This window comes from Neofelis nebulosa, chromosome 10 (assembly GCF_028018385.1).
Source record: "Neofelis nebulosa isolate mNeoNeb1 chromosome 10, mNeoNeb1.pri, whole genome shotgun sequence".
Lineage (NCBI taxonomy): Eukaryota > Metazoa > Chordata > Mammalia > Carnivora > Felidae > Neofelis > Neofelis nebulosa.
In genome coordinates, this window is record NC_080791.1 from 15,684,214 (window position 1) to 15,709,846 (window position 25,633).

The 25,633-nt window shown below is 57.6% G+C and overlaps 1 protein-coding gene across 2 annotated transcripts; it reads right to left on the bottom strand.

The window, feature by feature from the left end:
• Positions 1–679: 679 nt before the first annotated feature.
• SCN4B (sodium voltage-gated channel beta subunit 4) lies at positions 680–25,633 on the bottom strand. 2 transcript variants are annotated; one of them, XM_058686899.1, is made up of 5 exons: positions 25,615–25,633; positions 11,740–11,912; positions 10,519–10,747; positions 7,986–8,115; positions 680–4,455 (listed from the first exon to the last, which is right to left on the bottom strand). In XM_058686899.1, exons 3-5 carry the CDS (start codon positions 10,649–10,651, stop codon positions 4,362–4,364), a joined length of 357 nt encoding a protein of 118 aa, XP_058542882.1. In that variant the 5' UTR covers positions 10,652–10,747; positions 11,740–11,912; positions 25,615–25,633; the 3' UTR covers positions 680–4,361. The 2 variants fall into 2 exon arrangements, with proteins under 2 accessions (XP_058542882.1, XP_058542880.1); XM_058686897.1 differs by lacking the exon at positions 25,615–25,633 and adding an exon at positions 20,652–20,837.

The window sequence follows — 25,633 nt, forward strand, 5'->3', positions numbered from 1 at the left end:
AGGGCGGAAGGAGGAAGAGCTGTAAGGAAGGTACTGTAGTGATGCAGGTGAGAGGCAACGGTGGCCTGGTCCCGGATTGCACAGATGGCTGTGGTGACAGGCAATTGAGTTCAGGATGTGTTCTGAACATAGAGCTGCTGAGATCTGCTGATAAAAGGGTTTCAGGTATGAGAAAAAAAAAAGTACAGAGTCATAGTAGACTCTGCTCTGTTGGGTCCAAACACACACACACGACCCCCAATTCCTTCCCAGCCTGGCCTTATGCCCAGCAGAAACTCTTCTAAAGTCAGGAACGCTTGGGTAATCCATCCATGCTCAGGATAGTTCAAGGTCACCAATATGGAATGTGCATGGGTAGAGGTAGAGAGCCTGTCCCCTGGAACAGCCAGCTGGAGGGACCAGCCAAGCAAAGCCCGACCAGAATCATCGCCAAGGTCATCAGTACAGGGAGGGCCCTGGCAGTGATTCCAGTGTTAAAGGGCCAGCTTTCCAACCTCCCTATGAATGAACGTGCCCCACGTTCTTAGACATTTTCCACGTATGATCATACCAGGGCAGGTAACATTTCAGACCAGGAGACCGGGGCTCGGGAGGTAAAGGAACCTGTCCCCATTACAGCTGGCAGGTAATGAAACCGGAACCCAACTCCCCAAAAGCCAAAAATGGAAGCCCCAAGCCGTTTCTATTAAATATAATTTTTATTTCATCCAAGGCAAAGCTAAATAAAGTTCTACAATGCCAAACGTGATATAAAGGCAAGAGAGTTGATTGCATCCATCTTTCTGTGCTTGGACACAAGTCATGGCTGGGGGTGTGCATATCCGTGCCTCCCAGAGGCGCCCACGGACCAGAGGCCTCCCGGACCCATTGCGGCACTGTTTTGATCTATAGTTATATTTAAAAAGTTGACTATGGGTATTGTCATCCAAGCCAGAGGAATAAACCATGCATAAGATAGTCAAAAGCTCTGAATATCAGGTGGGAGGGGAGGGACTCCAACCCGGGACAGAGTAAGGTGAAGCAAGCTGTAGGATTTTCTCGAGAAGTTCCCCTCCTTGCTCTCCCCACCCACCCCACCCCCCCACTCCCAGCACTCATGGCAGCTGCCTGCGACTGTGGGAGGGAGTCATGGGGTAATGGGGCCCAGAAGCATGGCTGCTCTTCCCCTCTGTCTCTTATCCTCTCTCAGCCTCCAGGTGGCCCAACAGCTATAGCCCAGGCCAGGAAAGATGACTCCCCAAATGTGCCGAGTCTCCCCCCATCTCAGGCACACTCAGCCTTCACACACGCCTCCTACACAACCATGCTTCTGTGCACAGCCCCTCCCCCCCCGCCAACTCCACGGGCACACCCTCACCTGCCACCATGTCAGGAGCACGCTTTCATACCCCTCCCTTCACACCCCAGCTCTGGTCAGCCAGCCAGGAGGGAAAAGTCTGCGCTCCGTCGGCCCCTCTCCCAGACCTCTCTAGCCTTACAGGTTCATTCTGGCGGCCTTTTGCTCAATTCCGGCCCAGGGAGAGACGCAGGGCCTAGAATGCTGAGGTCCTCGTTTGAGGCCAAGGATGGGGAATTGGAAGAGACTCTCGTGTTGGGTCTCTCGGACTTTACTGTGGGCACAGCTGCGTGCCTCCAGGGCTCCCGACCCTAACTCCGTGAATGGCTCTCTCTAGCCCAAGAGCCCTGGAGACACCCTCACCAACCCCTGCACATCACCCTCTGAGATCTGCGCGCACTGAGGGACGGCCTGGGAACATAGCTTTGCCCGTCTACATTCTATGGCAAACCCATGCCAGTGTGCCTCCCAGGTGCCCTCCCAGCGCTGGGGCAGAACATTGTTGCGGGGACAAAGCTGAGCATTCTGAGTCCCCACTCGCTCAATGCCCGTAGTGCCCCCAGGCACCGGGGCAACCCAAAGTGTCCCCCTCCGGTCCCCATTCTACCCCCTCTATTGAAAACTCCCAAACAGAAGCCGTGGATAAGAAGCTTCAAGCATCAGAGCCAAGGTTTCTAATATTGCAGAGACTAAAATAATTCCAAGGGGGAGGAGTGGGAAGAGAGCGAGAGTGGATGAGAAAGAGAAAGTGCATGCGTGCGTGTGCGTCGATGTGGGTCTGTGTCTGTCTCGTGGGGAAGGGCACAGGTGAGGACAGGACAGACTTGGAACGACTCCTCCAATGATAAGGCCTGGCCTCCTAGATCCCTTTCCAAGCCAAAGAGGTTTTTTTAAACAAAAACCCGTCAAGCCTCACAACAGTCCTGGGAGGTAGGTAAGTATCATTACACCCACTTTATAGATGGGAAAAGCGGAGCCCAGAGCAGATGCGTGACCACCTATCAGTCAGCAGTAGACCCCGGAGCGGACAGGATGATGCTTTTGCCCCCCACCACCCCCCTGCTCTGGAAACCCTGGCCTCCTCTGAAGAGAGTAAGAGGAGCCCAACCGATTCGGATTCAGCTCATTCAAATGTTGCAACCGGGAAGGAGAAGCAAGCAGCTTTCACGAAGGTGGCCACAAGAAGTTTTCCAAAAGGCTGGCAGTCTGTGTGTTCGCAAAGCCGCAAAAATCTGAGCCCGAGCCTAGAGTTCTGGGGGCCAAGGATGGGAGCCCTAGAGGCAGATCAGAGTGGGACCCTGTAAACCCGTCAGGTGGGGTGAGGGCCAGGGGTCACAGCCAGGCACCTGTTATTCAGCCCCCATCCCCTCCACCCTGGAGGAAGCCTGCGGCTGCTTTTGGATAGGGAGAATCTGGTGGCAGCCCCCTAACCTCTGGGAAAGGGGGCTACTCCCTTCCTATCCCTCCCAGGCCCAGAGGACAGAGCGCCAGAGAGGGGGCGAGCGGGAACAGATTGTGGAGGCCTCCCCTAACCGCACACGGCTCTCTTCACCCCTCCTCCCGCCCCATGGGGACACCACCGCCGAATTCCCTGTCAGGGACCCTGACAGTTCCATGATCCCATCACTGTCCAAGGGGCCACTGGTGGGCCCCCTCAGCTCCCTGGTCCCCAGCATGGTCTTGGGAGGAGGCAGCACTACACCAGAGATGGCCATCGCGTCCAGGCTGGAGACGGGACAGAGGGGATGAGGCAGGACATGAGGAGCTAAGGCACAGTCCAGCCCCACACACAGGGGGGTGTGCAAACCAGTTCTTAGAAAAGCAGAGAAGACTTCGAGAACTCTCTCCCTGCTCCTCCCCCACCCTCGGGGGGCGAGGGGGGAGGGTGGCACAGCTGAACGGGAAGCAGCCAGGAAACCCAAGGGCCCTCTCTTCCAAAGCGAGAGGATCCCAGAGGTGAAAGCAAGGCTTGACCCCAAGTTGGAGGTGAACAACCCAGGGCCAGGGGAGAAGGTGTGATGGATGGGCACGGGCACGGGCGGGGGAGTGAGCCCACGGGAAGGGAGGGTCTGAGAGTGCAACACCTCAAGCAAGATGATGCCACCTGCCGCATCAGGGAAAGAGGAGCAGAGGGGAGCCAAGCTCGGGAGTTCCCAGGGGCGGCCATGGTCCCGCCATGCCGAGGAGAAGGGGCAGCCCACACTGGTGGTGCCGGGGCGGGCATCCCAGTGGCCGAGGGGCCCTGGACACCGGCTCGCCCACGTCCGCAGTGCTGGTTCCCCGAGAAGAAATGCTAGGAAAGGCTTCAGTAGCACCCCCAGTGCTCCAGGAAGGCCGGGACCCCCCCTCTAAGACCAAGACGGTCAGCCCCAGTTGGGAAGGTTCACGGACTCCAAGCAGCAGTGGGGGACGGGGGGTCTGGGGGGGGTGGAGATGGGACAGGGGCTGTGGGACACCCTGTGGAGGGGAGGAAGCGCCTCCCCAGAGGGACCTGGCGGGTCAGGTGTCCATCAAAGCCACTCACGGTAGGACCCCCGCTAGCAGGCTCCCACCCCCGACCCTGAACAGAGGCCTGTAGGCCACAGCCACCACCGAAAGGGTTAGATCTCCACATTATTGTTCACTTGGGTCCAGCTACCGGGGCAGGCCTCACTGATAGCCCGCCAAGCCTCTCTTAAACAGAAATCTGGAGGAAAACCAAGGTGTTGCTCATACAAGGTGGGGAGACTGAAGAAGACCGCATGTACCCAGGTGTTGGGGGACCCACCTTCCACACCGCGGAGCCTTCCTTTGCTTCCCTGAACTTTCCACAGGCCCCCTCCCCTGGCCGGCCCTCATCCCTGGGGAGCCCCGGCTGGGAGGGGGGCAGGCAGGCTGGCCAGGACCCCGGTTTCTCCCCAGAAAGACTACAGCTGGAGCCAAGCAGCAGGTGTCTCAGGCACGTGGGTTCACGGACACGGCTCAAGCATCAGTTCCATCATCAGAAAGTGAGGCCTCCGGCGGCTGCTCGGCCCCCAGCAAGGGCTCACACTTTGGTTGGTGCTTTCTCTTCCGCCTTAGAGCCAGGTAACCCATTCTCTGTGTTATCATTCCCTGAGGAACTCATGAGGCACTCTTTCCTGGAGAGGGAGAGAGCAGGAGAGGGCACTGGTGAGGTGGTGAGGACAGGAGCAAGAGTAAGGGGTCAGCTCTGGAGAGAAGCGGTGGGCCCCACAACCCGCCCCAGGCCCTCTCTCTGGCCTTCTGGAGGGCAAAGGTGGCGAGACGTCAAGTCATCTAACCTCTCTGGGCCTCAGTTTCCTCATCTATAAAATGGACGTAACGATGACACCTTCTTCGTGGGGGTGCCACAAGGCATCAGCGAGTACCTGGAACAGTGCCTGCCACGTGGGCAGGACCCGGGAAGGCTCACTGTCACCTAGTCGCCCCAATGTGGCAAAAGGCAAGAAAGAGTACCAGGTGCTGTTCCCAGGGGCCAGGGCTCCGGGGAAGCCAAGCCAGGTTAATTCCCAGGCTGGGCCAGCCCAGGGGAAGGGTGCAGGCCAGCGGGCAGTACGTCAAGGACAAAGAGCTCCTCCCCAGGCCCCCGGCGGGCCCTTCAAGGCTCCCTGAGCCGGCTGTGACCAGAGGTGGAGGAACACTCACGGAAGAGGCGGAGAGAAAGAGCAGGGCATCGAGGACGGCAGGTGTGGACAGAGTATGGCGGGATGGGGAGACGGCAGGAGGAAGGAGAGATGGTTACATGGGAAGACATCCCCCAGGAGTGCCACCACCCTGCCTGCCCAGAACTGGTCGTGTTCCAGGGTAAGAATGTCCCACTTCAAAACAATTAAAAAATAAAAGGCGGGGGGGGGGGGGGGGTGCGCCTGGATGGCTCAGTCAGTTAAGCATCCGACTTCGGCTCAGGTCACGATCGCACGGTTCGTGAGTTAGAGCCCCGTGTCGGGCTCTGTGCCGACAGCTCAGCGCCCGGAGCCTGCTTCGGATTCTGTGCCTCCCTCTCTCTCTGCCCCTCCCCTGCTCGTGCTTTGTCTCTCTCTCTTTCTCAAAAATAAACAAACATTAAAAAAAAAAAAAATGCCCCACCTCAATGCCCGTACCCAGGCTGCATACGGCTCTCCAGAGAAGCCCTGACCGCTACATCACTCCGAGCTCTCTGCTTGTGAAAGCTTCCGAGGCTTTTTCATGGCTGCTGTGGCCACAGACTATCTTCGCCTCACCCCGGACTTGTGCAGCCAGCTTCGAGGCCTTCGGGAAGGACTTGCTATTTTGTCCTCATTGGTTTTGTCTTGCAAAATTTACTCCAGAGCTGCAGCCTACCGAGCTCCTCCTAGATCCCAATTCTGTTCTCTAATAGTCACTCGGTTCCTGGAAATTTGATATTCTTGGTGTCACTCAAATCCTAGTAACAATGAATAAGCAGGGCCCGGTGGCATACCACTAAAGACCTCTATTCAGATGGATCTATCTACCTTTCTGTCTATCTTTCTGTCTGTCTGTCTATCTATCTATCTACCTACCTGCCTGCCTACCTACCTATCCCTATACCTATAGCCAACCAGACAACCACAATCTACCTAATTGTGCTCCCAAGCACTCCAGATTTTTTTACTGAAAAGCTACTCGGTACCCAGCACTGTGTCAGACTAGCAGGCGCTGAGTGCCTGCTCTCAGAAAATTTGCAGTCTTCCAGAGAATGTGACATTAAACACATGACCCCAACACAATGATAGGGTGAAGGGTGTGCCGAGGAGGGATTCCCCGAGGAGGCCTCCTCCTAGGGATCAGGGAGGGCTCTTTGGACATGTCACAGAAGTTGAGTCCAACAAAGATGAGCAGGATAAAGGGAGGAGACATTCCAGGCAAAGGGAAGTGCGCCTTTGAGGAGAAGCCCAGAATTGATCCCAAGATGCTGTCCCGCATCTCCCTTCTGCTCGGGAAGCCACCCCATCTCTGCTGTTAACGCAGGCTTTCCTGCACTCAGAGGACCCTTGCAGGCTTCCCCGGGGTCTGAATCCCACCTCCAGCCTCCCCTCCCACCCAGTCCCTGTGCTCACCGAGGCCAGACCCATTCTTCCAAAGCCCTCTGATCATGCCAGGCCCTGAGAGCTCTCACAGGCTCCAATGCAGCCAGAAGGAAAACCGATCTCAACCCGGACTCCCAGGTCCCCAGGGGTCTCCCCGCAGCCCCCTCTGCAGGCTTTTTCTCTCCTTCCCCCCGCCCCCCAACCACATGCCCCGCTCTCCCATCAAACAAAATGCCTTGTTCTTCAGACACATCCCTCCTCCCAGACTGTCCTCTTCTGCTCTCAGCAGTTCTGGAACACCCTTCTCCTGACCCTCCCCAAGGCTTAAATTACATCCATCTTGCAAGGCCTATCACAAATGTCCCTTTGGCCAGAAATCCTTCCCTAGTGTTCCACCCTCTCCTGAACCCCTGAAGCATTCTACTGCACCTCTGTGTGAAGTGTTATCATCTGCAGCAACCTCTTGATTTACCAGCGCCCTAGCAAGAAAACATTTGGTCTGCCTTTCCTTGAGGAACCCATGGTGGTTCCCGAGAACCACTGTTTTCTTTTCTAAATGCTTTTAAACCATATGCTGAACAGTCCGTTCTCCAATTTTGCTAACCGTCAATAGCAAAACTGGTTATTAAAAACAAAATGTGGTCCAACTCCATGCTCCTGGTCCCTCTCCAAACTCTCCAAAACCCTGGTCCTGATGCAGGGAGACAATCCAAGATTTCTTCATCCCAGCCAGTGCTGGAGGTGATACCCCGAGCCTCCCGCTCTCTACCCCCAGCACTGTTCCCTTAATGTCCCCCCTGCCTTCAGCTTCCCTCCCTTCTTACCAGTACAGTTTCTGCCCTTTCCAGCCTAACTCCCTCTTCTCAACAAAGCGGAATGACGGGAAGAGAAACAGAGCAGTTCTGGGGTGCCTGGGTGGCTCAGACGGTTAAGCACCCAACTTCAGCTCAGGTCATGACCTGTCTCTCGGTTCATGGGTTCGAGCCCCACATTCCAAATGCCTTTTCACATTCCCCTCCTGCTGGTCAGGAGCCCGACACAGTTCTGGCAATTCCAGGCCCCGGGGGCTGGGCTCGTACCCGCCCTCCCTTCCCATCCATCTTAAACCTGAGCTCGCCCTGGGGTTTCCGGCAAGGCCCTATCGGCCTTCTTAGATTTTAGTCTCCCCTGTGTGAACTTTCAGAATAAGGGTCTTCCCATTTTAGAGTTTCTGTACACGGAATCTCGCATTGTCTGTGATTCGACAAAGCAGGCGTCGTCAGTCCTCCGGTAAGACTTAGGCTGGGGAGGTGCACATGGAAGGAGGGGAGCTAACGGGACGGACAGGAAGACGGCTAGAGGAGAAAGAGCAGGCAGGTTGTATTCGTGTACTCTGGGAACTCAATAAATTCCTCCAGGAGGAAGAGGAAGAGGGGCTGGGAGGCGGGAGGAGGGGCGCAGGGATGGGAAGGAGGGGTAGGAGTGGGAAGCGAGGATGGGGTGAGGGGACACATGGAAGGATGCGGGCGGACAGGGGGCAGACGGCAGTGGGATGAGACAACCCCGGGAACACCCACGAGAGAAGACGGGACGGGGTGGTGGGCCCGTGGGGGGGACAGGAGCGTGCAGTGGAGCCAACTCACTTTTTCTCCTGAGTCTTCTTGATGACGAAGGCGATGAACTTCTTGAGCAACAGAATGCAGATGAGGAGCCCGATGACCCCGCCCACGACGCCCAAGATGATGAGGGTCACCGTGTTGTCCACTTCTTCCACTGCACGGCCAGAGCGGGGAGAGGAGAGGGTGGGCGAGGGGAGCAGGAGTCACCTGGAGCCCGTCATTATGGCAGCCCGGCGGCTACAGCCCTCCAACCCCGGGTCCGCGGCCCTCCCCAGGCCTTGCAGCAGGAAGTATAAGCTGGAACATGGCGTCCACCAGGCTAAGGCACAACATGAAGAGGGCCCTCCCCCAACCCCCTCCGTGCACACACCCTCTCACAGACACACACACCGTTCTGGAATAATCCAGACGCGGGGCCACAGCGGCTTTTGAGCCCCAAATTGCCACATCGAATGTCACTGCTTCTCTCTGGGCCTCTTTTGTCCGTGCAGGAAAAATGAAGCATCTCCCTCTAACAACTTCTATGTGGCAGGAAGTCTTCAGGGTCAGGTCGTCCGGATTTTAACTACAGGATTTCAACAGTCACTAACGAGCTGGTAACTGGAGCTGGTCACTAACCCTTCTACCTTGGGTGCCTCAGCTGAACTCCTGACTTCCGGAACCCCCTCCACTCCCTGTACCCCGACCTCCGTCGAGAAAATTCCACCCTTCCGGTTGTTTTGGCCAAAATGCTTGCAGTCATCCTTGACCCCTCCCTTCTCCAAACCCCACATCCCATTCACCTGAGAGTCCTGATGGCCCTAACTTAAAAATCCCAGAATCTGACCTCTCAGTGCCACACTGGCCCAAGACATCCTGGCCTGGATGTTTGCAGGAGCCTCTTAACCGGACTCCTTGCTTCATCATCTATTCTTGGCCCTGCAGAGAGCTTGTTCCAGGTTAACTCCTCTGCTCAGAGCTCTTTAGTGGCTCCCGTCTCCCTCAGGCGTGTAAGGCCCCACACCATATGGCTTAATCTGACTCATTTCTAATTGCTCTGCTCCAGCCACAGTGGCCTCTCTCTCTTTTTTTGTTTTTCTTCCCAGCCACAGTGGTCTCTTTGATGTTCAAGTATCTGCCTCAGGGCCTTTGCCCTTGCTGTTCCCTCTGCCTAGACTATCTTCCCAAAGATATCCCCATTGCTTCCTCAAATGTCCTTCTTCTCTGTTGCCTTTTTGGTGCGGCCTTCCCCTCTTTCCTTCCCCGTTTTGCCTTTTCTTCACAACGCCAGCCATGTTCTCTTCGACGACATCATCTTCTTCTTTATTTTGTTTACTATATATCTCCCCTGACTGGAAGGACGTCGCCAGAAGGGCGCAACTTTGTCTACCTTGTTCGTGCTGTGTCTTCGGCACCTAGAACAACGTCTGCCACACGGTAGGTACTCAATAACTATCTGGTGAATAGAGGAACGAAGGAGTCTATAAAAACGGAGAAAAGATCCCTTCAAAGGGACGTGTGAGGATCAAAAGAGCGAAGGTAAGACCCAGCGCCTAACTCAGGGTCTGGCACCCAGAAATGCTCCGTAAATGTGGCTTCCCTGCCTCTCCTCTTCCCTCATGGAAAGGCTGCGCACAAAGTGGGATAACATCCAAACATAGGAGAAGAGGTGATGCTCTACACAGCGTTGACCCAGATGGCTCCAGGCTCATGGCGAGCTGCCTGGACGGCCGCTGGCTCTGCCCCTGACACGGCCAACAGTGAACCCATGGGCATCTCTCTCTCCAGGCCCCACATCATCCGGGAGGGCAGTGAACCCCCAGGAACACAAGAAATGCAGCACAAGCAGGATCCTTGATCAGCTTCCCTCCCTTTTTTTCTCTGCTTCTGTGCCTCCTTAGCCTGGCAGACGCCCCATCCACGAAGCCCAGCCTAACACCTCCAGCCCCTTCTCTAACCACCTCTAGCGCCTGGAGTCATGTGACCACCTGGCTCCTCATCACCGGCTTCTTCACCGCCCAACCGTCCGTTCCATCTGTGCCAGACGGCAACCCCCAACTGGGGTTTAAGCTCCAGAGGGGAGCAATCGTTCTTATCAATCTCAGTTGCCTGTGCCTCTCCACGCTCCACCCCTACTTCAGTTCTCTGCTTACCCGTCTTCTGTCCTACGCTGAACTCTAAATTCCTCAAGGAAGAACACTGTGGATCAGTCGTAGCCCTTTTGGTCGGATACGTGGCATGCGACCAACAGTTGCTAAGGGAATCCACAAGAGCAGTAATGATCGGCACACCCCACGAACTTCCCCCCCACAAAACACTCCTAGCTCACGTCTCTACTTCTCACGGGTACCCTAGGAGAATGCAGATTTTACAGATGAGGAAAACCGGCTCAGAGGAGCGAAATGTATATCACGAGCTGTTCAGCAGCAGAATGAAGTCTTCCTGCTCAGTTATTTGAGCTTCCAGATGTGACCCCAGTAACTCTCGAGAGCACAAAACAAAACACCAGTGGGGTCCATTTTGCCATTTCACTGTAACACTGAGTGGGGTATCCCTGGTCCCAGCCCCCACTGCTTACGTTTATCGACGACTTGGAGGGTGATGGTGGCCTGGTGATGAATATTTTTCTCCTTGGGGTTCCTCACATGACAGGTGTATTTGCCCGTGTCGCTGAATTCTAGGTTCCTCAGCAGAATGGAAATGTTGTTCATCTTCTCCTTAGTGGAGCCCTCCAGAGTGATGCGATCATCGTCTTTTGACTTCACCTTGGGGTCAGACTTCTCATTCTTCACTGTCCCGTCTATGATCTATAGGGGGAAGGAGGTGGGGAAGAGATGGCCGAGAAAGAATCAGACTCCTCAGAAGTCACGGCATCACTTCGAGCCCATCCCTTAGGTGCCTCCCTGCCCAGGTCCAGAAAGAGCCTGCCGCCAGAGACGCTGCCCCCACTTGGTTTCCTCCCAATATCCATGACTCTGCCTGTCTAACCTGAATTTTGCTTGCTTCGCACTAAACCCATTTTCTGTCATTAAGGTCTCCCTGGAACGCAGCACAGCGCTTACTGCTTTCTTCTTAAAAGCCTTTTACATAATGACTCCGGCAAATCCCACACTCATTTCCCTCTGTCAACACCCCCCACCCCAGCCTTTGCTGACGCCTTGTCCCCTGTCCATCTGAATTCTGGCCCTCCGTCAAGACCTGGGTCAATCCCGATCCTACGGCACTGTCCGTCAACAGCCTCTGAGTTCGGCGTTTAATTACATCCAGAGTTGGTCTCTTGTGGCTTCCTTACTTACACCTTGGGACCCCTACCGGACCACGCGGTGACTCCTCCCTGAGCCCCTGTTGACTGATCCACCCCACCCCCAGCCCACAGCCCTGCCAGATACTCCTGGAGAGCTTCCTCTTGCCTCCCTTCAGGTACAGCTCCCCAGCCCTTCTCCCCTTGGCCTCTTCTCATTTCCTCTCTGCAAGCCTTCCAGAGGTCTTTTCCCTCTCCCGTTTTTTAAATTATTTTCACACAAGCAATCCAAGTTTCAGGTATTCCTTCAGACCAGACAAGGACTCTAGCCAAGAATGCCAACAAATCCCCCAATTCTGGAAACACAGTCTAAGCATTCCTTGCACTTGGATCCTTCTGGACAGCTCTGGGAAGAATGCTAGGAGCAAGGGTGACACAAGGTGGATCCTGGGGACCATTGCAGGGATGTCATTCCAGAAGGGACCAGACCAGGGGAACGGGAGGCAGGGGTAAGGCACAGGGAGCTGAGCTGTCCCCTCCCCTCCCCCCACGACTTACAGTCCTGAATGTGTCGCTGCTGTTGTACGACCACCAGAAGTAGAGGTCCTGGAAACCAAAGCAGCTGGAGAACGTGCAGGGCAGCAAGATCTCCGTGCCGTTGACGGCGTAGATGGTGGTGGCTTTTCCCACGGACACCTCCAGCGACAGGGACACGGGGAGCAGGAAGAGACCTGTGTGAGAGACGCCACCCCCCTGGATAAAACCCCACGGGAATCCCCAGCCTGGAGCTCTGGAAGAGGACACTCGGGCAGGGAGGAGTGGCTTGGCCGGGCAGGGAGGTCTCTGTCACCCTCGGTAATCAACTTGGGGAGGACGGTCCTCTTCACTGCAGCTCACGCTGCCCGAGCCACCCGCCCTCATTCATTTCTCCCGCCTGGCCCGGGCCGGTGAGCCGCCCTTGTGGCACACGGAATGACCACCAGGGGTCACCCCAACCCAAGGAAAAGGGGCCCTCGCCGCGAGTCGGCGCCCGCTAACCTGCGGGGCAGTCCCTGAAAGCGCCATTGCCGGACGGGCTCGGCCTATTGGCGGCGGCAATGGCCCCTGGGACGCTGCGCGGCCCCCTCGTTACATTTCCCGGAGTGGGGGGTGGGGACGAGGCGAGGTCCCGCGCGGGGAAGAAGGGAAAATGGGCAAACCCAGTCCCCGACACCGCGCAGCGGCCTCTTCGTCCTGAGCCCTGGACCCTCGCACCGGCCCCCGGGGGCTGAGAGGCTGAGGGCCACCTCCCGCCGGACCGTGCCTGCCGGGCCGGGTCCCACGGCCCCTGGACACCTGCCGGACCCTGAGAACAGGAGGAAGGCGACCCCCCGGGGCAGGACCGACAGGGCGGGGGGGGGCGGGGGGGGGGGGAACCGGGGGACCGGGGGAGGGGGTGGGGTGGCTCGGGGGCTCGGGTCAGGCGAATGTAGGAGAGAAAGGGAGCGGGCAGACCCCGCTGGAGGCAGAGTCCAGACGACAGGGATGCACGGGATACGGGCGGTGTGGAGGGTGCCGGACCGCTGTCCCCTCCCGGCCCGGAGTAGCCCGGACTGTCCCCCACACCCCAGAGCCCCTCTCGGCCCTCCTTCCGGGAACGTTCCTCGAGCGCCAACCCCCCCCCCCTCCCGCCGGTCTCTTTCTCCCAACCTCGCACCCACCACTCAGGACATCATTGGGCCTGGGAACCACCAGTCTCCACTCGCCTCTGGGACCCACCTCGTGGCCCTGGCCCTCCTCCTGTCCCACAGAGTCCTTTGAGGAGCCCCGCGATAGGGGGCGTGGGGAGGAGGGGCGTCAGAATAAGATGCCTAGCTGTCCTTGCCCCTAAGTGAAAGGGGCACCTGGGGTCGCCCTGAGCGAGGTCTCAGAGAGGGTCCTACTCAGGTTCCCAGCCATCCCCGGAATAATGACCCTTTTTCCTGGGCCCAGAGCTCTGCTACAGGCCGCACGTGGGTGATCCCATTTCATTCCCAACTCACACCTGGAAGATGGGTATTTCTGTAAGACGGAGCCACTCAGGCACCCGGACTTCCGGCTCAGGTCAGGATCTCACTGTGGGTTCCACCCCTGCCTCCGGCACCGAGCTGAGGGCTCGGAACCTGGAGCCTGCTTCCGATTCTGGGTCTCCCTCTCGCTCTGCCCCTCCCCCGCTCTCGTTCTGTCTCACCCTCTCAAAAATAAAAATAAGCATTACAAATAAAAAGGTGGGTATTAGCAATCCTACACTTTACAGACGGGAAAAGTGAGACTCAGAAAAGCAAAGCGTGTTGCCCAAAGTTGTACAACTCGTGGGGTTCTGGAAACGTGAACCCAGGTCTGACTCAAGAGCTAGCGCGCAGGAGGGAGCAGCCCTGTGGCTGCACTGACTCCTGTCCCGAAGTTTCCCTGATTTTTCTTCCCAGACTGCAGCTCCTCCCAGCTGCTTGGACCTCCGGCCTGGCGTTCCCAGAGTGCCCGAGCTAGAGGCCCCAGGCTGATCCGTTACTCTCACTGCCCATCTTAGAGACGGGACAGCAAGGCCCCACATGGGAAGTGACTTGGCTGCACTGACTGGGCGTGATGGCTGGGCCCCCTGAGACACCCCCCCCCCCACCCCAGCCCAGATCCACTCTGCAGACAGTCCGTAGATGGGTGTTGTTCCCAAGACAGCCAGGGTCAGTCCTTGTCTTAGGGGTCACCGACCTCTCTCTTTGTCCCATCCTGACTCTCAAGGACCTCTTTTGTCTACCGTGATTCCTTCATGGTCCCTAATCAGTTTCCCTTTGCTTTGCTCACCGGAGGTAATCATGCACCTAAGCAGTGTTTTTTAAATGACAGCGAAGGGCTCCAAGGAGAGCCGACGGCCCCGCTTCTTGCACTCAGGGCTCCACTCAGCTTCTTCACGTCCCCTCAGCTGCTGAAGGCAACGTGGAGGGCTCTCACCTCGAAGGTCAGAAGGAACACGCGATGGTCCAGGAACCCATGGTGGCCCCTGCCAGTGTCGATCACAGCCGATACTTACTGAGCATGTACTATGTGCCAGGCACATCGGATCTATACCCATCCTGTGAGCGACGTGCTATGATAAGTCCATATTATAGATGAGACAACTAGCACAGAGAGGTTAAGTGGCTCGCCTTTCGGTCAACAAGAAACATTTCCAGCATTCCAAAGCCCCAAAGCAAGAAACTCCTTTCTCACATCCTAGTAGAGAAGGGTTTGCCCGCCAAGGTTCCCATGAGTGTTGAGAAGTTAGCCCTCATTCTTCGATCAGCTCTTATGTGCCAGGAATTGTTCTAGAATGTGGCTTTCCAACTTGAGACAGCATGGGGATCACCTGGAGGACACTTACAGATGGCTTGGCCCACCTCTGGGGTTTCTGATTCAGTCCAGAGAGCCTACCGGAAATTAGAAATTTGCATTTCTAGGGGCGCTTGGGGGGCTCCGTGGGTTAAGCTTCTGAAGCTTGATTTCGGCTCAGGTCATGATCTCATGGTTACTGGGTTCGAGCCCCACATTGGGCTCGGTGCTGACAGTGCAGAGCCTGCTGGGGAGTCTCTCTCTCTCTCTCTCTCTTTCAAAATAAATAAACATTTTTAAAAAAAGAAATTTGCATTTCTTCATGTTCTCAGGGAATACTTTGGTCAGCAACAACACTTTGAAAACCACTGTCCTAGAGGATTTATCCATATTAATGCCAGCTTTTATTAGAACACCAAAAGGTAGGTATAATTTTTCTCATTTTACAGATGGTGAAACTGAGGCTCAGAGAGCTTACATAACTTGCCCAGGGCCACATAGTAACTGGTGAATCTGGGACTGAGCCCAGGGCATGTTATATGCCCTGTCTCATTTAATCCTCATAATAATCCTAGGAGGTAGTTATTTTTATCCTTAATATACAAAATGAAAGGAACAGGCTCAGAGAAAATCACTTGCTCAAGGCCACACACCCGGCGAGTGGAATAAGCAGCATTCACACTCTCAAGGCTAGCTCGGCTCACTGCTCCTGGTTTCCTTTTTCCCTCTGCCCCTGCCCTGCAACACACCTCCCCTAGAGGTCTGGGGACAGCAGCCAGACAGGAGCAAGCGGCCGACTTCGGCTCAGGTCACGATCTCACGGTTTGTGAGTTCGAGCCCCGCACCGGGCTCTGTGCTGACATCTCAGAGCCTGGAGCCTGCTTCAGATTCTGACTCTCTCTCTCTGCCCTTCTCCTACTCTTTCTCTCTCTTTCTCTCTCAAATGTAAATAATCATTTAAAAAAAAAAATTTTTAAAGATGGCCCTTCTGTAGGCAACACGAGCTCTGCTTCTGACCCCCATTGTTCCCCCAAACCAAGGAACAGAGTGCAGAACTATGACGGGGAAGCCTTCAGAAGCTTCCTAATAACCACAGGCCTCCCTCAGTGCCCAAGCTCCAAGGACAGCCATAGCTCCAGCCTCCAGTGCTCACTGGCACCTCTGGCCAGGAACCCGCATCCTGAGGCAGATGGGGGGGAACTCAAGTCAAGGGTGACATCCCCTCCCCAACCCCCGCCAGAAAGGGATATCCAAGAACACCAAAAATACACATCGAAAGCAAAATCTTTCTGACTGCTTTAAATAGGGAGAGGCCAAAAAGGGCAAAAGAAGAGTCCAGAACGGAGGACAGTCTATTTCTTTAAGGTCTAGCTCATGACAATGCATATTTCTGCCTGATTAGTGTGTGCCTATGTGGATGACTTAACTCTAATACACTCAGGACTCCCACAGTGAAACATTGCCATTCCCAGCATAGCCTGCAGGGGACAAAGGAAAGGCAGAGAGGCTTCCACGGAAAAGTCCAAAGCCCTGCCCAAGTTCAGGCATCAGAGACGGCAGGCAAGCCTGGGCTCTGCACCGCACAGCCTCCCAACGGTCTGGAAGTCCTGGCCGCTATGCCTGGGAGGCTCGTGCACAGAAAAGCCAGGGGCCTGTCTCCCGTGCTCTCCCATTGGCAATGCTCTACTGGGGGGACAGGAGGGAACAAGGGCAGATGTTGGTCCACTAGAGGCCCCCGGAAGAGTGCTTCAGTAGGATGACCAAGCCAGGAGCGGACTGGTCAGCAGGTGCCAGGCAGGCCCCACGCTGCCTGCTGACCTTGATAAAGTCAGAGACGCCACAGCCCGCATGCACACCCCAGACCAGGGACGCCTGTCTTTCCTACCTCCTGAGCTTGGTATAAAGACAAAACATGAGCTCACAAAGCCCAAGAAGGGCCTCGGTGAGGCCACCCCTCTGACCTAGGCACCTCGAAGGGAGAGGAGGATGGTATTTGAAAGGAGGGAGGGGGACAGGGCTCACCCCCATCACAGGTCTGGATGCGACCGAAAATGCCCCCAGGCCGTTCGCACACTACTTTGTACTCGTGCCCTATATCACCACTTGGAGGTGATTGTGTCTGTGCGGCCATTTCCCCGGAGTGAAGACGTTGCTTAGAATTTCAACTGTTTAGAATTTCAGTGTGTGCCTGTATTTGGGACTGGGGGCCTCTTTCTGGCTCAGGGGTCGATGAACAAGGTCTCACCCTGTGGAATACCACCCTGAGCCCCAAATCTTTGCCTTTGCTCCCTGAAAGGCCCTGACTACCCAGCGACTCTCGGAGCCTCCATTTTCTTTGCCCTTCTGGGAAGCCTTCGGTCCCTCCACTCTCATCTGGGTGCTGCGGGTATTGTCTGAGGAGTCACTCGAGCTGCCCAAGTTTTAGTAAAGTAAAAAAAGCCCTAGGGGCGCCTGGGTGGCTCAGTGGGTGAAGCGTCCGACTTCGACTCAGGTCATGATCTCGCGGTTTGTGAATTCGAGCCCCGCGATGGGCTCTGTGCTGACAGCTCGGAGCCTAGAGCCTGCTTCCAATTCTGTGTCTCCCTCTCTCTCTGCTCCTCCCCTGTTGATGCTCTGTCTCTCTCTCTCTCTCTCTCTCTCTCTCTCTCAAAAATAAATAAACATTAAAAAAAAATTTTTTTAAGTCCTTGGCGCATGCAGATGTTATCATTAAATATTCACACCAGCGGGAATCTTACGGTCACCATCAAACATTCCAAGGCAAATGCCAAGGCAGGAAATGGTCTGCCACCTCTCCCCAAATCCAAGGATCAATCACTCACACGCACACACACACACACACACACACACCGCCAGAGGGGAGGGAGCAAAGAGGGGCAAGGTGGCATGGGCTCTAAGTTTAGCTCCAAGGGCTGGCCTGGCAGCGTGGGAGGAAGCGGGCTGACTGTAACAGGGAAGCTGATACGCTCTGGTCCCTGGCCCCGGGGGAGTCAGACAGAGACAGGCTCAAAGTTAGAGCTGAGTAGCAGAAAGTGGGCCGAGGCAGCAGGACAAGACCCCTCCTGGGGAGCAGGGCCCTGGGGGCCGCGGGAGGCAGGGCTGGGCCAACCAAGGCCCCTGGGCCCAGAGACAAAGGAAAGATTTCAGCTCCCTCTCCCTAGGCAACCTGCCTACTTCCTGCCCACCCCCAGGAGCTTTGCTGAGACAGAAGTGTGCCCCCGAGAGAGTACTGGATGCTCAGCAAAACCAGCTTTGCCAACAAGTCCAAACAGCGAGCCTGCCCCCCCACCCCCCACTTGCAGCCACGGAATGGGTGTGTGGGCACAACCAGCCTGCGGCTTATGCAGAGATCCCTGCACTCTCAGCAAGCCGTGGGAGTACCTGTGCCCAGGGCCTACCTTTCGCACTGATCCTAGCACCAGGGCGCGGGGAGGGAGGGCTTTGGGATACCCCCACGGCCCGCATCTCCAGAAAACCAGCCCATCACCCAGTCCAGCTCAAAACCAAGGGCATCTCTCCACTCCTCCTCTTTCCCGCCCTCTCCTCCGTGAACTCCTTACCTCACCCTTTCCTTTCCTTTTCTCTGAGCGGGTCTGAGCACCTTCTCCTTAATTGTGTTCTCATTAAACAAGCCCTGGGGCGCCTGGGTGGCGCCGTCGGTTAAGCGTCCGAATTCAGCCAGGTCACGATCTCGCGGTCCGTGAGTTCGAACCCCGCGTCGGGCTCTGGGCTGATGGCTCGGAGCCTGGAGCCTGTTTCCGATTCTGTGTCTCCCTCTCTCTCTGCCCCTCCCCCGTTCATGCTCTGTCTCTCTCTGTCCCAAAAATAAATAAAAAACGTTGAAAAAAAAATTTTTTAAAAAAACAAGCCCTTAATAAATACATACCAAGGGAAAGAGGGTTGTGCAACATAGCACCCTCACAAGTGATAATTAAACACAGATCACAGCAATTAAGCAAATCGGGGAACAAGGAAGGGGCGGGAAGGGGCGGGCAGGACAGACATATTACCAGTTACAAGCTCAGGAAGGGACTGGCACCCACGTAAACCCCAGCCGCAACAATACGACCTTGGAAACTGCTTCTCTGTTTAAGAGAGGGATGTGTTGTGGGGTTATGAGAAATCTGTGGTCTCAATAAGTGAAACTGAGTTTGACATGGGGTGAGGGGGTGGCGGGGGAGGGACCCCAGGGAGCTTACTGCTTTGTGCCCAGTCTCTGCAGGTGTCTGGGCCCCCCAAGCCTCTATCCGTACAGGCCTCACCCCTTCTTCAGCTCAAGAGCACAATCCTGCTGACCTTCCCTCTCACCCGACTTCAGTCAACTGGGGGGCAAGTTGGGCTGGCAGAGCCCAAGAGAACTGGATTCTGTCCCACTTGACCATCAATTGGCCATGTTGGGTGAGTCACCTTCCGTCTCTGGACCCTGGCTTCCTCATCCTTAGGGGAACTCTGTGATATGGTTTTCAAACCTCCTGCCAGCTCGGATGCTGCCAGGGAGCTTCTCAAGTTGGCTGCCCAACTGCCCCTGTATCTCCCCCGCTGGACGGGGAGCAAAGATGGCGTCTGTGTCCCAAGTTCAAAGCAATGCCCTCTGTGAGGGCTCAGTAGCGGCTGCCTGGGCCGGGTCCAAGGAGGGACCCTGGTGGTCCTAAGTCTACCCAGCTGAACAGTCCTTGGGGGGAGGGGGGAGGGGACGTTTTCCACCTGGAGCAAAGTACCAGGACTCTGCCCACCGCAGGCAGAAGGCAGGGCAGAGGTGTTGATAAGTGGGCTGGTTTAATGACGGTAGGAGTTTGACTTCCCCAGGGACCCCTTAGCCCTGCCGTGGCCGCAGTGGGCCCCCCGGGCTGATCAGAGGCAAGATGGGGGTGGGGAGAGCTGGCACACAGTGGCCCGCGCCCACCCGATGAAGAGGGAGCCTCAGGCCTCCCAGACGCCAACCTCATTAGGGTCACTGCAAAAGCAGCACAAGCCTGCGCCCAAGGGACGAGAGACGACACCCGTGTCTTCTCGCCAGCTGTAGGGATGTAAGTAAATCGGTGGCTCCCGAGTGAAAGAAATACTCTACCCGCCTCCGCACCACGTGCATACATGTGGCCACACAGGTCCGCATACGGTTTATTTACATTTGCACGCACAGCAGCGGCCGCCCTTAAAAGCTTCGGTCTCCCCGTTTCCGGCACAAACGCCTACATCATGTACGTAGCCCGATGAGGGGAGCTACCAAAAGCCAAATCTGACAAATATAAACAGGAAGAAGGGCAGGTGCCGGAGACGGGGTCAGCTTACATCGAAATCCAGCTATGATTTATGAGGGGATTAGATTCTGGACTGGTACCATTCTCTAATCTCTTGGAGCTCGCCGCTCAAAACTATCGCGTGTATATTAATAGATATTAACGCTCTCTTCCTTCGGGGTCCTCTGGATCTGTCTCCTCCGTCTTCATACTCGTCCCAAAACGAAGAGCCCGGGAGCAGGTTAAACAGGTCCTCCCTGTGGTATCTCTTTGCAAGGAGAAGGAAAAGATCTTTCCTAAAAGGGGGCTTGAACGGTTCTCCAAGTCCTTCCAACCCTCCCCAGTCCCTAGTGTGGGGCTGCGGGAAAGACGGTGGGCACTGAGGAGATAGAGGGCAGAGACAAGCGGGAAAAGGGCCGGGAGGAAGGGGAGCCCCCCTCCACCCCCTCCAACTGGTGCATCCCGATGCCTGGGCATCAAGCCTCCAAGTTGCAAACAGCTCTGGGTAGGGGAAGACACCACCATCCCGACAGTCACAGGTGCAGCCCGCCTGGCATCCCCCCTGCGCCCAGGGCACAGAGACACCCTCCCCCAGCAAGCCTAAACCTCAGGACTCCAGAGACCCCTGCTGCAGCGCCAAGATGCAGCTCCAGAAGCCCGGAGCTGAAGGCGCCAGGGACAGCAAAGAACTAATCACGGGGCTGGCGGCCGTTGGGGCGGGGGACACGCACCGTCCCCAGAGAGCACAGCCGTGCGAGCCGGGCGGCCGGCAAGAAACTGGTGGCGGCGCTGCTCTTTCCGTGCCGCACTCCAAAGCCCACCCGGTCCACGGCACTTCTCTTCTAAGTGTCCCCTCCCCTGGGGGAACAGGGTGGAGAAAGAGGAGAAGAGATCAAGCTGGGGCTGCCTTACCCAAAAGCCCAGTGCCCAGCCATCTCGCCGGGGCCGCGCCTCGGTCCCTGGCCCCGGGCATCGTTCTGTGGTCTCCGGAGCGCGCCAGGGGCGCGGGGACGGGCTACAGGGCACAGCCGCTCGCGGCCCGCGGTCTGCAGTGGGCCGCCGAGCCGCCGCGAGCTCTGCGCCGCCGGTCGGGGCTCGGGAAAGTTAGCGGGGAGAGCGCAAGAGCAGGGGGAGGGAGGGAGAGGAGGGGCCGGCTGCTGGAGCCGCTGCTGAGGGCACCGGGAGGAGAAGGAGGAGCAAGTGGAGGAGGAGGAGGAGGAGGAGGAGGAGGAGGAGGAGGAGGAGGAGGAGGAGGACGAGCAGGAGGATCGCCGACCGGGCGCAGAGGGGAGCGGCGCTGCGCCTCGGCTCTGGACGCGCTCCAGCCGCAGGAGGGGCGGCGGCCGCCGCGGAACCCCGGGCGCCCCCGCCCGCTGCGCACCCTGCCCCGCCTCGCGGGCCGGGAGCCCCGGGAGCGGGCCGGGCACCCCGCTTCCTCCCCAGCGCGGGCTGGGCGGCTGCGGCTCAGCACTGCAGGGCCACCCGCAGCCGCCCGCATCATCCCGTGCGCCGAGCTGCCAATTAGGAGGATAGTTGGGGGTGGGGGTAGATGTGGAGCCTTTCGGGTGTTGGAAGGCTGTGTTGCTCTGCTTTGGGGAACGCGAGTCGGGCGGCGGCTCCCTCTCCCGGGGCCGCAAAAGGACCACTCGAACGTCCGCGGCCGGCACTGCCGCAGCGGGTGAGTGCGCGCGCGGGCTGGCCCACTGCGGACCCCCTGCGCCTGCGGCCCGCCGCCCGCCGCCCGCCGCCCGCGCCCCCGCCGCTCAGGGCCCGGAGAACAGAGCCTCCAGTTGCAAACGGCCCCCGCCCCCCCGCCCACAGACCTCTCCCGAAATCGTGATGCTCCTGGCTGGGGAATCAGGCCAGACACTCCCTATGTGCGCCCGCTGCACCGTCCTTCTCATTTTGCCCACCCAGTCTGTCCCCCCGGAACCTGCTCTGTCACCCTCCTCCAAGGGATTCCCTGAGTCTCCCTTTTGGGGGTGGGGAGTAAAGGAGCCCAGGGCAGGCCTCCCTGCTTGGGGTTACAGCCAGGTCGGAGGGCTGAGGTGCGATGGCAGAGGAGGGAGCCTTATCCAACCTGGAGGGACAAGCGAGTAGGGCTATTTGCCGGCCACCCAGACCCCCTCCCTCCACCACAGATCCTGTCCGCCTCCCTGACCCTCCAGTCCTTGCAGGTCCGGACACCGGCTCAGATTTGGAAGCCTGCTCCCATGTCACGGGCTGAGCCCTGCAACAGCCCCATCAGTGCCCCCACTTTCTTAACCTGGGGGTCCCCGGCCGGGCTTTAAAGAGATCCTGGCCTCCTTGAGGTTGTCGGGAAGATGCTCTGTGTTTCCAGGAGAGAGGCCCACTGCCTTTCCTCCGTGTCGCTGTGACAGTGTTGTGGTGGCCCTGGGGTTAGGCGCTGGGGACTCCAATCCCAGCTCCAGCATGCACTGCTGCGCGACCTTGAGCAAGTTATGCAATCTCCTGCAGAAGCCTCGTCTGTCCTTTGTGATAGTTACCTCAGGGGATGGTTAAGAGCAGTGCTACTGAGACCGAGCCACCGGGAGGGGCCTCAGGGCCTCGCTCTGGCCCTCCTGTGGCCCTAATCTCCTCACTGGAAAAGGAGTTCGTGTGTCAGAAAGGAGGGTGGTCCACGCACCTCCTCTTCTAGACCGTGCTCCGGGTATCCGGGATCCTAGAATTCCCTGCTCGGATGACTCAACCCGGAGCCAGCCTCGTCCCCAGGCGCGTCCCCTCAGGAGCTGACCGTGCCAGATGCACCCGCAGGCCCAGAGAGTGGGCAAGGGTCAGCTGTTTGCAGGGGCTGGGGAGTGGACAGAACCCGACACGCAGGGTGGAACGTTGCCAGGCAGACGTGAGAGCCCCCACCCCTGCAGGAGCCGAGAAGCAGCCCAGGGAATCCTTTTTGGACCTGGGCCTCGAATGAAGGCCAAGGAAAATTAATCCATTCGGAGGATAACAGATCAACTTTAACACTTTGGCATCTTGACATCTAACTTCTAGTTAGGCATAGACGTAATTTCCATTCGTCCACTTGCTCCGGGCCTTACAAACGTCAGAAGCGGACCTGACGATGAAGCCTGAATGATATTCTTTTATGCAAAAAGTGCTTAGCACAGTGCTAGACAGAGGGTGAGCGCACAGTACCTTTTCGTTCGTATTATTCTCAAAGAGGTCTGTGACCCGAAAATGCTCAGTCTCTTCCCATCTCCAGGCTCACCTCACCCTCTCCTCCCCACCGGAGATCCTGGACACTAGACCAGCAGGGCGGGCATCAAAGCTGCCCACTTTATTTTTACAGCAGGGGTCATGTTTCTCAGAACAGGAGGCTGAGGTGAGGGAGGAGGTGAGCCAAAGGGAAGGAAAGTGACCCCTGCCCAGAGAAGGGGGAGGGGAGGGGACAGAGCTCTCTGGATATCTTTAGATCCTGGCGACCGGAAACGGGGCCAGTGTCCCCGGTGCCCTCCGCGTCCCCGCTGCCTCGCTGCTCATCATTCTTCACAGCCCAGAGAATTCTTAGGAGACAGACACATTTCACAGATGAAGAACCGGGCCCAGAGAGGTAGGGTGTGGAGCCCAAGGTCACAGAGAAAGCGAGTCTTAGAGCCAGGATTAGAACCTCCCCCACTATGTGATTCCCTCTGTCCACGCCCCCCCAGCTTTCCTTTAAAGAACATCAGGAGGGTTCCACACTTGGGCAGAAGAAGTGCTTGAGAAATGCATTAGTGGCTAGGAGATTTCTACATTTATAGAGCACTTTCCCGAACAATTCTCAAAACCCTAGACCATTGATCCAGCTTGGAGGGTCCTCCTGAGTGTGCTGGGGAGAGAATGACCCTTTGAAAAACGTCTCCTTGAGGAACCCTCCCTGATTTAGCCCCCTTCGCCCCGCTCAAGAGCCCCCAGTCTCTGGGTGGGGGACGTGATTTCGGCACTTGGCTCTTTTCCCTCCTTCTGCTGGAAATCCCTGGAGGGCCGGGATGGTGTCTTGGGTATAAGCCCCCAGCGGCACCCTGGAGGCTTGATCCTTGCTGGTGGCTGATGCACACTCAGGTCCTGGGCAGCCTGCTCAGAAATACCCCGAAGAGCAAGTTTTCAGGGGTTGCAGAGAGGGAGTGGGCCTCTGAAGTATCAGGAAGTGCTGTCATTTCTCCGGTGGAGGGAGGGAGATGGGGCCTCGATTTAGGGGGAAGAAGGTTGTCTCCTGGGTAGGGGTCACGTAGGTTCTTTGAAACAGTTCAGGTGCCCTATCGGTTCCTGCCCTCGGGGAGCTGGAGCGGAGCCAGGAGGGAGAGCATAGGAGGGAGGGAGGGTCGGTGTGTGGCTGGAGAAAGGGGGAGCCCCCAACAGTTCTGGGAGCAGAACCCCAGCCCCCGGTGCCCGGGAAATGCTCTCCCAAGCGAAGGAACTCACTCCAGGGGCGGTCCCGGCTTCTAGCAGGGCAGGCAGATGGGAGGCTCAGTCCCCTGCTAGTTCTTGGAAAGGTGGCCAAGACCCCGGCAGGGGAGGAGGGGAAAGGGACACTCCTATGAGGTCTCGGGAGCTATTTTAAGAGGAGTTCCTCCTAAGTAACTGGAGCCTGGCAGGGAGCCTCCCCCCACTCCCCCCCACCCCTCCCCCCACCCCCCAGCCCCTGCGCTGGCTCCCCCATGCCCTTGCCCCAAGGCCCCTCTCCCCCTCCTCCCCCAAAGCCCCCCCAAGTGGCTCCTGGCCCTGGCCCTGGCCCGGCCTTGCAGATAACTGAGCTCACTGGCAGTGGTGTAGACTCGGAGACTCAGAGACCACGGGGCTCTGCGGGGAGCCCCCGCCCTCCCACCTCACAGCTCCTCTCCCACCAGCCTGGGATCTACCCCCAGAGGCTGCTTCTCCCACCACCTTCCCTGAGCCGCCCCCCGACCCGACCCCTCGCTTATAAACAGAGCCCCAACCTCAGGACGGCGGAGCTGCAGGCTCCGAGATCCTCCGCCTGCATTAATTTAAAGTTAAATGCCCTCAAACCTTTCTGCCTCTCGGGTTGGGGCTGGGTGCACGCCATCCGCACAAACTTTTGGGAGCCTCCTTCCTAGGGCGCCTGGGTCTGTTCCCTGCCCGTCCCTCCCCGCCACTCGGTCCCTCCAGCTCCGAGTGCCCGCTCAGCCGCCCCCAGCCGCTGGCTCGGCACCCACTGAAGTTTGGCAGGTGCCGAGGGGGTTAACAGGACAGCACGCACCACACCAGCCCGCAGGCACGTGGTCTAGCGGCCGGCCAGGAGCCGGTCCTGGCCACCGTGCCCCTGCTCCCCAAGCCCACCTCGCCTTGTGGAGTTGGAGTAAAGATCAGCTCTTCCTGAACCCTCCTCACCCACCTCCACTTTCTAAGGGCTCTGGGCACAGGCAGGCAAGGCAGCCACCGCCTCCATGCCACCCATCATCCTCTTTTTCTGTTTTCTTCCAGGTTCTATCCAAACATCCTTTCGGGCAAAGGGGGTGGGGAGCCCCAGACAGATGAGCTCATTGGGAGGAGGAGGGCAGAGGGAGGAGGGAGCTGAACCGTCCTGACCAGAGAGGTGCTCACCGGGCAGTCCCAAGCTGGAGAGGGGCGTGTGTGTCCACTTCCGGGAGCAGGCATCCCTTCCCTGCGGCAGCTCAGAGATGGGGTGAGTCCCCGGCATCTCTTTATTCCGGGCCACGTGGGGGTGGGCTGCGAAGCCCCAGGGCAGGGTCTCAGCTACCCCGCCCAGCACCCCAGAGGTTGTTTACTCACTGCTTCGAGGCTTGCCATGACCCCTGCCCTCCCGTCAAGGGAGCCTGGGGACTCAGGAGGGCTGGGGGCTGGGGGCATTGGGAAGGTTTCTTATCCACTGCAGCCTGGTTGCCCCTGGGACTACCTTGTCGGCTGGACGGCCA